Here is a 13,148-nt window from a genome sequence, read left to right on the forward strand (position 1 = left end):
GTCAGACGCGGGGCTCAATTCTAGCACCCCGGGATCATGACCTGAGCCGAAGGCAGACGCTCAACCGACTGAGCCGCCCAGGCTCCCACATTTTTTTCCTCGTTAAGCTGTCAACTGATGAGATGAGGCCCACCCATATCATGGAGGGTCATGTACTTCTAAAGTCAATCGATGGTAGATGTTAATCACATCAAAAAAAAAAAAAATGTCTTCACGGCAACATCGAGACTCCTGTTAGATCACATGTCTGGGCACCTCGCGGAGTTGATCCATAAAACTAGCCATCACAAGGGACAAAAGCAAGAAAGCTTGAGCAGAACACCAGAGCCATTCCTTCATAGGGCACTGGGGGCACTGGGATGGGGGTGGGGGGCAGCTCACCGAGGCTGGATAATGACGCGGGGCGTATTACCTGCAGCCACGGAATGCAGGTCCTGAGCAGCATCGTGGCCAGAAACCTCACTGCACACTCCTGCTCCTGTCGCCAGCCTTCAGGAGCTGTGTTCTCACGGAAGCTCGTGTAGATTCCCAGACCTTTGCTTGCACTTTATCCCAGGACTGGGGAGTTTTATCGCTCTGTTCTCCCGGCGGTTCCCCCGTCTTCCCTCCCCGGGGGTGGCGTCTTTCAGGCCCCCTTTCATGCACCTCCAGGTGACAAGGGCTCATTCTTGTCGCTGCCTTGTCTTGGACAGCCTGTGCTCAGCTATGTCCGCGGCCACCGCAGTCTTCCTCAAACCCTCTCTGTGCTGTCGGCGGGTCGTTCCCCATGGGCTCAGAGGGCCTGCGGGAGGCCAAGGACAGGTTCACCCTGGCATCCCCCCGCACCTCTGCCCACGTCCCCCCCTGCACGTCTGCCCACGTCCCCCTGCACCTCTGCCCACGTCCCCCCCCGCACCTCTGCCCACGTCCCCCCCTGCACGTCTGCCCACGTCCCCCCCTGCACGTCTGCCCACGTCCCCCCGCACCTCTGCCCACGTCCCCCCCCGCACCTCTGCCCACGTCCCCCTGCACGTCTGCCCACGTCCCCCCCCGCACCTCTGCCCACGTCCCCCCCCTGCACGTCTGCCCACGTCCCCCCCCGCACGTCTGCCCACGTCCCCCCCCGCACGTCTGCCCACGTCCCCCCCCTGCACCTCTGCCCACGTCCCCCCCCGCACGTCTGCCCACGTCCCCCCCCGCACGTCTGCCCACGTCCCCCCCCCGCGTCTGCCCACGTCCCCCCCGCACGTCTGCCCACGTCCCCCCCGCACGTCTGCCCACGTCCCCCCCTGCACCTCTGCCCACGTCCCCCCCCTGCACCTCTGCCCACGTCCCCCCCTGCACCTCTGCCCACGTCCCCCTCCTGCACGTCTGCCCACGTCCCCCCCCGCACCTCTGCCCACGTCCCCCTCCCGCACCTCTGCCCACGTCCCCCTCCTGCACGTCTGCCCACGTCCCCCCCCGCACCTCTGCCCACGTCCCCCCCCGCACCTCTGCCCACGTCCCCCCCCCGCACGTCTGCCCACGTCCCCCCCCCGCACCTCTGCCCACGTCCCCCTCCCGCACCTCTGCCCACGTCTCCCCCCGCACGTCTGCCCACGTCCCCCCCCGCACGTCTGCCCACGTCTCCCCCCTGCACGTCTGCCTCCAGTCCCTCCCCCATCTCAGCCCTGTCTTATTTCTCGTTTCTCCTAACCATGCTGGGTTGGTTTTTGTTTATTTTTCCAAGATGAGAAAATACCACGTGTCCTCGGGATGCTTCTGGCTGGTTGTTGCCATTGTTCTGAAGGACCGAGGGTGGTGGTTCTTCACCAGCAGCTTATTCCCCTTCTTCGGTGTTCGGGTGCGCGCTTGCAAACTTTGGAGATGGAGTTGGTTTTCCTTAGAAGCAGCCATTCCCACGTGGCAGCCGCTCTTCGGGAAACGGGCGAGGTGACCGTTTCGCTAGGGTGACCCCCGCCCACCGTCCCGCCCACGGTGTGACCACAGGTGATGGATTTTCCAAGCAGAGCCCAGTGACTTTACCTTGCGTCTTGCCGGGTTGGTGGTGGCTCCTTTCTCTGAGCGGGGAGGACGTGGGACCACTATCCCTGGTCACTGAGCAGCGACATTTTGGATGGCACCTCTTGGCATGTTCCAGGTGTGTTGTTCTGCCTGCTGCGGGGCGGAATCAGTCAGGCTTCCAGTGCAGGTAATGACAGTCACAGGCGGTGATCATGCTTTATCAGGGCCATTCCGGAAGCCTGCTTGTCATGCTGACATGATCTCCACGGGGGCGGGGGGGGGGGGGGTAGGAATGCATCGCACACCTGCACGGCTCCGTCCACCTTTACCTCTTCTTACTGTGAACTTTGCCTGATGAAGTTGCTCCTTCTGGGTTTCTCAGCCTGGGCACTGCTGACGTCTGGGGCTGGATGCCTCGGTGACGTGGGGCGTCCTGGGCGCTGTAGGATGCTGAGCAGCATGTCTGGTCGCCACCCTTAGATGCCAGGATCTCGATCCTTTCTCAGTGTGACCACCGACATAGCTCTGAGCATTTCCAGCTGTCCCCTAGGGGGACGGAACTGCCCTGGCTGAAAAACCCAGCAGTGAAGACAGAGTCACACACAGTAAGTGGGTGTGCGTGGGGTCCCGCTCTCTCTTTCTGGACCCAGCCTTTGAGCCAGGAGCTCCATTTCTGTGTCACTGATGACCGGCCCGTGGACCCCACCACGGTCCCTAACCCCGTGCGCCTCATTGCATGCGAGCAGAGCCAAGCTAGCGCTGCTGTGGCCTCAAGCAAAGATGTCTCCGTGTCCACCGGCTTGGGTCTGCTCTCCGCAGTTGGGTAGTTGGCAAAGCTGTTCCTTCGTTGCCCTCGTAGTCAAGGGGGAAAGAACACTGTGTTCTGACTTTCTCTGCACTTCTGTCCATTTGAAGCTTAAAAGCAAAAATGCTGACAATGTGTCTTTGAGTTTTGGGGCTCAGGGAGTGGCTGGGGTGCCGGCATCCATGCTGGTGGGCAGTGGGGAGAAGTGGGTGGGAAACAGGGCAGCCAGGGTGCCGTGGGGTGTGGGGCTGGGAATGCGAGAGCCCGGGCACATGTTTGCTGGGCTCCCTGTGCATTCACCAGGTGCAGGGGTTCCAGGAAGCATGAGGAGGAGGTCATGCTGTTCCCGCCTGGCACAGCAGTGTATTTGGGGTGGTACATGCCCCCAGCAGGTGGGTGGGAGGTGAGGTGGATGCCCTGAGACGGCTGTTTCTGGAGGGAATGGGTGCACAGCCACCAGCTAGGGGCCGTCAGAGAGAGCCACTGAGGGTAGGCATGGGACCCTTGGGGGCAGGAACCGGAGAACACCCTGGGGTGGGGGATGGAACAAACCAAGCGCACCTTAGGGCGGATCTGGCTGTCACAGAGCCAAGTCGCAAAGTAGAAGGAATGTTCCAGAGCCTCAGGTTGCACCAAGAGGTGAGCAAGAACAGCTAGGGTGACATCCACGGAAGGTCTCTCGTTCTCTTGTTTTAAGGGCAGAAGCCCTTCACTGCAGCATCGGGAGAAATTATGACGGACTCTTTAAATGAACGAGGCTTGATTTTTGAGTTAATTCCCCACACGTTCGGGTAGGAGCCCTGCCACAGACTTTGCAAACAGAAAGACAGCGGTCACAGTGTTAATGGCAGAAAGCACTGCTCTGAGCTGAGGTCAGGGACAGGTGGGGCCCAGAGTTGGAACGTCCTGTGTGTTCCTTGTCGCTGAAACCTGCAGCCCATTTGTTTGCTCTTCGTAGGTTCACAACTCGAACACATTTAAAAATGTTAATTTTCTTATTGCAGTAAAATGCACCTGAACATACAGTTGGCCATTTTACCTATTTTTAAGTGCATAGCTCAGTGGCATTGGGCACATTCATGCTATTGTGCAACCGTCCCCACCACCATCTCCAGAACTTTCCATCTTTCCAAACTGAAGCTCTGTCCCCATGAAGCAGTAACTCCCCGTCCCTGTCCCCCAGCCCCTGGCCCCACCATCTACTCTCTGTCTGTATGGACGTGACTCCTAGGGACCCCGTGTATGTGAAATCAGGCAGGATTTGTCCTTCTGTCTCTGGCTCATGTTCTCAGCACCATGTCTTCAGGGTCCATCCATGTTGTAGCAGGTGCAGAACATCCTTCCTATTCAAGGCTGAGTCTTATTCCATTCTATGCATGGTCTACATGCTGTTTATCCATCCATCCATCCATCCAACCACTTATCCATCCATCCATCCATCCATCCATCCATCTGTCCATCCATCCACCCACCCACCCATCCATCCAACCACCCACCCACCCATCCATCCATCCATCCATCCATCCATCCATGGACACTTGGATAGTTTCCACGTTCTGGTTCTCGTAAATAATGCTGCTAGGAACCTGCAGTGTACGGGTGTCTGTTCGAGTCCCTGCCCCCCTTAACTGCTTGAGTGCATTTTCAGTCTTGAATTATATCTCCCTCCTATTCGTGGAGGGACTTTAGATTTTCTCTTCTTGGTTTTTCTTTTCTTCAGGTTGTCTCATTCAGGGCTTTCCGATCTTCTTCTCACCCTCCCTCATCACCGGGTCATCCCATAGACAGTCTGATATGGATCTGTGTGTCCTTAAAAGTGTGCATGAACACAGACACACAGACACACACACACACACACACACACACACACACACAGGGTTTGGGCATCGTTGCAGTATGTTATACATACCCTTCCCTCTATTTCTGTCTTAGCTGCATGGGGATCCCTCATGGGGGGTTTTGGGAGGACGCATTGGGGATGTTGCTCTTGGGACAGGTGTGTGTGCGGGTCTGCATGTGCTCCAGAAACCCTGCTCTCCTCCACCAGTCCCACTTGCTCCTGGTCCGTCCTGCTCAGATGCCTCCCCGACAGTTCAGAGTCCTTCTGTCCAAACACGAGTTCTTGACCTCCCTCTTGGCCTCCTATGCCCAATCAGCTCTTCCTTCCGACTTCCCCAAATGGCCCTTCAAGCCCCCCGGGTGCCATTTTTGATCTGCTTTTCTTTGCCTCTGTGTACACTCCAGCCCGGGATCCCGCCCTTTCCTGTTCTAAACCACGTCACCAGATCCGTCAAGATCCGTCCAGTTCAGTGCCATCTTCAGAGAAGCTACTGCAGCTCACCCACATCCCTGGCTTTCTTCGGAGCGTCCGCTCCGGATACCAGGCTAGGGCTTCCTTCTGATGGGGACACTGGCCTGCGCCATTCTTTGCTGTCAAATCCCATGGTAGGGGGAGGTTTCCTGTGTGCATACGATAGAATGCAAGCTCTTTGGTGTCTCAGTTTCCAGCCTTCTTGGATGTCCCACATCTCTGAGGTCCCAGTGTTGGCCTGGTCTCTCGGTTTCCAGCTTTCTTGGATGTCGCACCTCCAGCCTCCTTTGACCAGAGGTGCATCCTGCCTGTGGGTCCCGCCTTCCCCCTGCTCTTGACTCCCCCCGGCCATCCTGTGTTCCCTATTTATGCTCAGCTCCCCAACTAGCCCGCAAGGCTCAAGACCATCAGCAAAAGAACTGCCCTTTCCATTGTTGTGTATCCAGCTCGTTGCCTGGCATACAGTGGGTCCTTGGTCAAAATTTACCCAGTAAGGGCACCTGCGTGGCTCAGTCGGTTAAGCGTCTGCTTTTGGCTGAGGTCATAATCCCAGGATCCTCAACGGGGAGTCTGCTTCTCCCTGTACCTGCCCCCCACCACTCGTGATCTCTCTCTCTCTCTCTCTCTCAGATAAATAAAACCTTAAAAAAGAATTTACCCAGTAAATGAAGCAAAGAGCAACTTGAGTATGGATGTGGATAGATTGTGTTTCATGAGTCGTTGACCCGTGGTGCTTGAGCAAGACTCCTAATACATACTGATCCAGAAATGCCTCTCTTTCTCATACCACTGGTGGCAAACCCGCGTACGTCCTTTTGCCCTTGCGTTTTGTTGTTTATAGACTCCAGGCAAGGGACGGAGTCCTGCAAGGAATGGGAATGAATTAACCAATGCATTGGCTGATGCCATTAGTCCTGTTTCTCATTTTCTAAACTCAGATTTTAATTCTATGGCCATCCAGACCCCTCCCCTCCACCCACAAGCCCCAAGCGATGACTTACTGCTTATAAATGTTTTTGTAATAGTAACGTCAGCATCTCCTCGAATATTTTGGTGCTTATTAATAACGCCCAGCACGTTACACATTCTCTCCATATAAGAGAAGTCTTATTCATGTAAATTTGAAGGAAAGATGTGTCCGTGGAATTTTTTTTCATAGGATATTTATTTGACTTGCAGACGGACAGGGAAACCTGGGCCCTCACGAGTTTTTTTTTTTCATAGTCTCGGTTTTTGAGTCCTCGTGGAGTACCTTTATTTGGAAAGCCGTTACTTCTCAAGGGTGCTAGTGACCGACGGCACCTGAGTGTGCTGTTGTTAGGTAGGATTGACAGCCCACTTGATAGTGTTCTTTTTAGGTTGTTGTTGACGCTCTGTTGGATTTTATTGAGAGATTTGTGCAACAAATGTGCTACAAATGTATATCGGTCTAGTTCTTCCCACTCAGTCATTTGTGTGTGACAAATATTTGTCACTTGATAATGTGATTTTTAAGAAGAAATAGATGTTTCGTCTTTGTCCTTGGCACTGAGCTCTTAAAATCCTTGGAATTTCCTCAGTGATAGGAGTGACAAAGGTGGCTTTTGTTATGTGAATGAGGTGACTTTGGAAAACACCCTAGGGCAGGGGCTGGTTGCCTGGGGAACCAATCCCGTAATTGGAGGGTTGGTATTCTCGGTCCCACCCCAGATCTGCCAGGAGACCAGAGGGGCTGGAGGCTGAGTTAATCCCTAATTGCCAGTGGTTTAATCAACCTTGCCTTCATGAAGAGCTTCCGTGCAATCACAGAAGGGCCCGGTTTGGGCGCTTCCAGGGTGGTGAGTTTGGGCAGATTTGGGGAGAGTGGCTCACTTGGAGAAGGCACGGAAGCTTCCCCACACCCGGTCCTATGTGTCTCTGCCATCTGGCTGTTCCTGAGTTTTATCTCTTTACAATAAACCAGTGATCCAGTGAGTAACATGTTTCCCTGAGCTCTGTGAGTACCTCCGGCAGATTAATGGAACCCAAGGAGGAGAGTTTGGAACCTCTGACCTACAGTGGCTCTGCCAGAAGCACGGGACCTAGACTTGTGATTGGCATCAAAAGTGCGTGTGTTGGGGGGGTGTTGTAGGATTGCACCCTTAAGTGCGGGGTCTCCTGCTGTAGACAGTGTCAGAATTGAGTTGAATTGTAGGACACGCAGCTGGTGTCACAGAATTGCTTGGTGGTGTGGGGAAAAGAACAACAACACATGTTGGAATTGGGAGCAGAACGGTAGACACTAAGTCCCAATTTTTATATATATATAAACCTAACCGTGGGCGGAATTTAACTCACCTGGAACCCAGGTGACAGACTCTGAGATCTTGACCCATTCCTTCTGCCCGGATCTCCTGGTGTCCACCCTTCCGGTCTTGGGGGTTGACACATTCCACTTGGTCGATTAATCCCAAAAGTTCCCTTTCATTCCTTACAGGCTGACTCGCTTGGCCCCGTTGTAATCTCCCCCGTTGTGAATTATCTCCCCTGCCTTTGAAGGGTGAGACTAAGTTGCATTGCAACATGGTGGATGCATTGTTCTCAAGAGCTAAGAGAGAATCTGTGTAGATTATTATCCTGGCTGTGGATCAATAGGAGTGCCTATAGAATATATCCAAAGAATGAGTGCCTACCATTGGTGAGTGTGTACGTGTGTGTACGTGTGTGTGTGTGTGCGCGCGCATGCATGCACGTACTTAGGCATCTGAGTGGTAGGGAGACAGGATATTGCATATTTCCTACCTTTTCACTGAAATTCAACAACAAAACTGTGGAAAATGGTAGTGCTATGAGTTGGATAGTTTTGGCCATCTGGGGTCGATTCAAGAGCTCCGTGCTACCCCCAAATTCTGGAACACCAGGCGTTTTCTGGTGAGTTCTACCTAAATTGGGCACTCATCTTCTTCTGGAGAAATCTGGAATGTCGCCAGCCTACATAGAGGTTCATTCTACAAGTTCACCACTCCAGTGTTATTTGGATCCTAGACCATCATATTTCCCCACCAGAATGGTGAAGTCATTCTTGGATTCCAAGCTCCCCCATGAAAGCAGAGTGTGGCCGCCATATACATTTGAAATACGAAGCGATTATATTGAAACGTCATGGGAAGGCATGTTCTTAACCATACTAATCACGAAGTAGAGCATGTGGCCGAAAGGAAACACTCCTCTGTGCTTTAAATGGTGGAAAGAATGTGGCTGGTTGGGGAGTCCGTGTAACTGTAAAAGACTTTTCCAGGAAGTGACAATAGCAGCCCAAACCCCCAAAACACTGTTCCTGCTTCCTGTATCCGTTTGTGCCTTCGTACCGCAAATCTTGAGCCTTCTGAGCTGTGAGAAGTGGGAAGGGGAAGCAGGACACAGATGCACAGCCTTCAGTAACTGAAAACAGGGACCTCCGGCAAGTCCCCGTGGTCTCATTGCTGGTCGCAGCTCGGAGACAGGATAGCATTTGTGCAAAGCCCATTTGTGGGTACGTGTTGTCGGGAATGGCACCCTCACTGCAAAGGGTCTGCATGTTTCCCCCGTGTATTTTGTGAAAGCTTTTTGTACACATGACCTGTGTTTTGCTAATACCTGGAAACACCATGAGTAGCAAACCAAACATTCTTTTTTAAATGCTAGCGGAGTTTTTCATTTCTGTGATTGGGATTTTTTTTCCTCTCTTCTGTCACATGTTTTTCTTTCTTTGCCTTAACTCATACTCTCCTGACCCGCTGTATATGCTTATCCCTTTGTGATTTTCCTTCGAGTTAATCTTCACGTCATGGCAATCTGTCCCCCCCCATTTTACTTTATTTCACTGGAATGGCCCATCCCGGCAGGTGAGACCCTCTGGTAGAGCAGGTGTGCTGAGCGTCCTCCCGAAGGGATGGCCAGTTTTCCGGGTGTGATTGTATCTTTGGCGAAGCCCAGTTGGATGCAGCTCATGGGGAGACCGCTCTGCAGGGAAGCACCGTATTGTCCTGATCACAGAAGATGCAAGCGGGAGCCTTGCGGTATTGACACCCTAGCGTGGCCGTGGTTAACATCGTCCTGTACGTCTCCCATCCCGGCAGGGTGGCTTTTACTGGGGGACTACTCTTACTGCTGATTATGTCATACACATCCTTGTACTTCCTACGTCCTCGCAGAAATGCAGAGCGTAGTTCCAAAGCTCGTTTCTCTTCTTCCCACGTCTCCTCTATGAGAAAATAGTCTTCGTCCATCACTGCTGATCTCCCTACAATGTGTTTTTTATTGTTTCCTTTTGTCAAGACTTCTCCTCGGAAACAGACAGGACCTGGCGTCTTCTGTCATCGCTCCTCCCCCACCTCTCCTTCCAGTAGTAGAATGCCCTTGTAAGGAGGGCGCGCCTCTTCTGACTCTCTCCGACATTTTTAATGGCCACCTTACCCCGGCAGGTGTTTGGGAGGCAGCCAGTTCATTTACTGTCACATTTCCAGTCTCGATTACAGGGCCAGCTGGCCGAACCAGGTGTGATCCCCGAAAATGTGTCCACTGTGCATGAATTTGCTTTGGGCTGTCAGAACAAATCCCACAGACTGAAGGGCTTGAACAACACACATTTATTTCCCATAGTCCTGGAGGCTGGGAGTCTGAGATCCAGGCGGGGCCGAGGGCCGCTTCCTCCTGAGACCTTCATCCCTGGTGTGTAGATCCCATGTTCTCCCCATGTCCTCACGTGGTCGTCTGTGTGTGTCTGTGTCCTCAGCTCCTCTTCTTATAAGGACCCCAGTCTTATGGGATCAGAGCCCACTCTCGTGACCTCATTATACCTTAACCCCCTCTTCAAAGAGCTTATTCCCTCACATGTTCCCATTCTGAAGTCCTGGGGGCTAGGGCTTCCACATGTAATTTTGGGGGGCACAATTCAGCCTGTTGGCCAAGATTTTTTTTTAAGATTTTATTTATTTGAGAGAGAGAGAGAGAGAGCATGAGCTGGGTGGGTGGGGCAGAGGGAGAAGCAGGCTCCCCGCCGAGCAGGGAGCCCAACACGGGGCTCCATCCCAGGACCCTGAGATCATGACCTGAGCCGAAGGCAGTCGCTTCACCGACAGAGCCCCCCCAGGCGCCCGCTACATTTTATTGGTGCCACATCTTAACATCCATCTCTAACAGATTTCCACACCTGCCCACCTGCATATTGTAGCATCCATTCCTCGGCATGAATACCCTCCCGTCGACGTAGAGGGCATCCTGCATGTCCGTCCCCCGCAGCACAGCAGGTGTCTGGGGCTGACGTTCGTCGGCGGGGACCCGCGGCACCGCGCCCCGCGCTCACTCCCGCGCTGCCCTCCCGCAGGTTCTGGACGTGTCACGACGAGCGCTTCCTCTACATGCTGATGGAGTTCGTGCCGGGCGGCGAGCTGTTCAGCTACCTGCGCAACCGGGGCCGCTTCTCCAGCACCACGGGGCTGTTCTACTCTGCGGAGATCGTCTGCGCCATCGAGTACCTGCACTCCAAGGAGATCGTCTACAGGGACTTGAAGCCGGAAAACATACTGCTGGACCGGGAGGGTCACATCAAGCTCACCGACTTCGGCTTCGCCAAGAAGCTGGTGGACAAGTAAGTGGCCGCGGTCACCCGTGGCCGCGTCCGGCAGCCGCCATGCTCCTCCCCGCTCCCGCGAGTTTGGTTGTGTTGGGATTCCACGTGTAAGGGACCCCGCGTGCCGTGGTTGTGTTTCTTCTGTGCCCGACTTACCTTCCTCGGCATAGTGGCCTCAGGGTCCATCCACGTTGTCGCCAGTGGCAGGATGTCCTTTTTAAGGGCGAATCGTAGCCCATTGTGTGTGGAGACCACATTTCCTTTGTCCGTTCATGTGTGGCTGGACACTTAGGTTGCTTCCATGTCGTGCCGCTGTAAATAATACTGCAGGGAGCAGGAGGGTGCAAGTATGTCTTTAAGGCACTGTTCTCATTTTCTTCACATAAATACCCACGTGTGCAGTTGCTGGGTCGTAGGGTAGCTCCATTTTTACCTTTCTGAGGACCCTCCGTGCTCTTCTTCACAGTGGCTGCCCCGGCTTCCATTCCCACCAACAGTGCATGACCATTCCCCTTTCTGGGCATCCTCACCAACGCCTGTCTTGCTTGTTTGATATTAGCCATCGGCAGGTGTGCGGTGCTATATCTCAAATGACTCATTCTTTTTATCAGAATTATAGGGTTGCACTTCCTGTGTGTCAAGGAGCTCCCTCCTCCCCCCCCCCACCAGCTCATTTCCACTCTCAGCAGAAGACTGCTTTCAACACTCGGGTTGGCTTGTTCCGTTTTTGTGGTCCAACTCCTGGGACAGCTTCCAAAATTTTGATCCTGCTCTCTGCTTGTCCCTTCTGAAACCTCATGTATTATGCTTTCTTTTTTTTTTTTTTAAGATTTTATTTATTGGAGAGAGAGAGAGACAGCACGAGCTGGGCAGGGAGGGACACAGGTGGAGGGAGAAGCAGGCTCCCCGCTGAGCTGGGAGCCCGATGTGGGGCTCCATCCCGGGACCCTGAAATCATGACCTGAGCCGAAGGCAGACGCTTAACCCACTGAACCACCCAGGCGCCCCATGCTCTACACTTTTTAAAAACTTCTTCCTGTCATTCCTCATTGCCTTTTGGGAGGGAGCAGAGGTGGATATGATCAGTTCACCATCTTTGACAAGAAGAGATTATGCACGAGGTCATCTTGGGGTTGTTTTAAAGTAATTTTCTATCTTGCTTCTTATTTCTGAAGACTAATGAAACACTGAAAAGGTCCTCTTGCCGAACAAGCAGATTATCCGTTTCAGTATTTTTCTGTGTAAATGAAAGCCCACGGATTTGTATGTCCGCTGAATTCTCTTACGTCGATTTCTAACACCGGGCTCACCGGAACAAACGTTTTCAGCATCATTGGCACTGACGTTGATCTCATCACGAATAGTCCTATAAAATGAAACCTTAACGTGGTCAGGCATAAAATGGCTTCTTCACGTGCTTCGCCCAATGATCCAGACTGCCCCATGCTGCTGGGAAAACATTTACAGCGCATGTGTGCAATTACAGAGTACGTAACATAAACAAGTACAACATTCTGCTTCAGTGAGGCTGATGTACTTGCAAAGCTGGTTATTTTTGCTGTTTATCCCCCCTACTAAAAATGTGAGCTTTCTTTCCTATATTCCCCGGTTGGCTCATTGGTCGCTTGGTACAGTTAGGCATGGAAGAGAGTCACACACCCAGACAGAGACGGAGGGAGACAGGGCTGTCTTTTGCTGATACCATCACACCTACAGTCCTAAAATATTCCATGGAGAAGGATCAAGGTGTATGTTTCGTTCCCCTGGACACATTTAGTAATTTATGCTCCTAAAATTTCTCTCTAGTGCAGCCCTGTCCAGTACAAATACAACACACACCTCATGTGTGATTTAAACTCTTCAAGAAGCCTTGTTTTTAAGAAAGTAAAAATTTTGGGGTGCCTGCCTGGCTCATTCGGTAGAGCGTGCGACTCATCATGGGGTTGTGAGTTCGAGTCCCACGTTGGGCATACAGCTTACCGAAAAATAAAATCTTTAGAAAAGAAAGTAGAAATTTAGTAAGATAGCCTATGTAATTCAGTATATCTCAAATCCCAGTATTTCAACATATAATCAGTGCAGAAGTTGAGAGGATTTACATGAATTTCTGTTGCTAAGTTTTTGAAATCCCTTGTGCATCTTATCAGTGTGGTGCATCCCAATTAGGGTACTATATTTTCATCAGAAATACTTGATCTTTATTTAACGTCCAAAACGTTTACAGTTGGAAAAATAAGACTCACATGCCCAGGCTTTCCAAAAACACTGGGAACTTTCTCAGTAACTGCATCGAGTATTGGTTTTTAGATTTAATTTCAAATTAAAAGTAGATTAACATCTTAATTCCTTAGTACATTTTAAGTGCTCCTGAAGTACATGTGGCTGGTGGCTCCCATACTGCACAGGCCAATCTAGAAAACACACCTCTTAGGGGTACCAGCCTGGCTCAGTCCGTGGAGCTTGGGACTCTTGAACTCGGG

The 13,148-nt window shown here is 52.4% G+C and overlaps 1 protein-coding gene across 1 annotated transcript in view; it reads left to right on the forward strand.

The window, feature by feature from the left end:
- The window catches only part of PRKX (protein kinase cAMP-dependent X-linked catalytic subunit), an 80,931-nt gene that overhangs the window by 37,215 nt on the left and 30,568 nt on the right, over positions 1-13,148 (forward strand). Inside the window, exon 3 of the mRNA XM_028114949.2 lies at positions 10,423-10,686. Within this exon, the coding sequence (XP_027970750.1) occupies positions 10,423-10,686 (264 nt within the window). The remainder of the gene's footprint in view (positions 1-10,422; positions 10,687-13,148) is intronic.

Source organism: Eumetopias jubatus, unplaced genomic scaffold, assembly GCF_037043125.1.
Source record: "Eumetopias jubatus isolate StellerSeaLion01/CBP00866 unplaced genomic scaffold, mEumJub1_p1.0 scaffold_11, whole genome shotgun sequence".
Classification (NCBI taxonomy): Eukaryota; Metazoa; Chordata; class Mammalia; order Carnivora; family Otariidae; genus Eumetopias; species Eumetopias jubatus.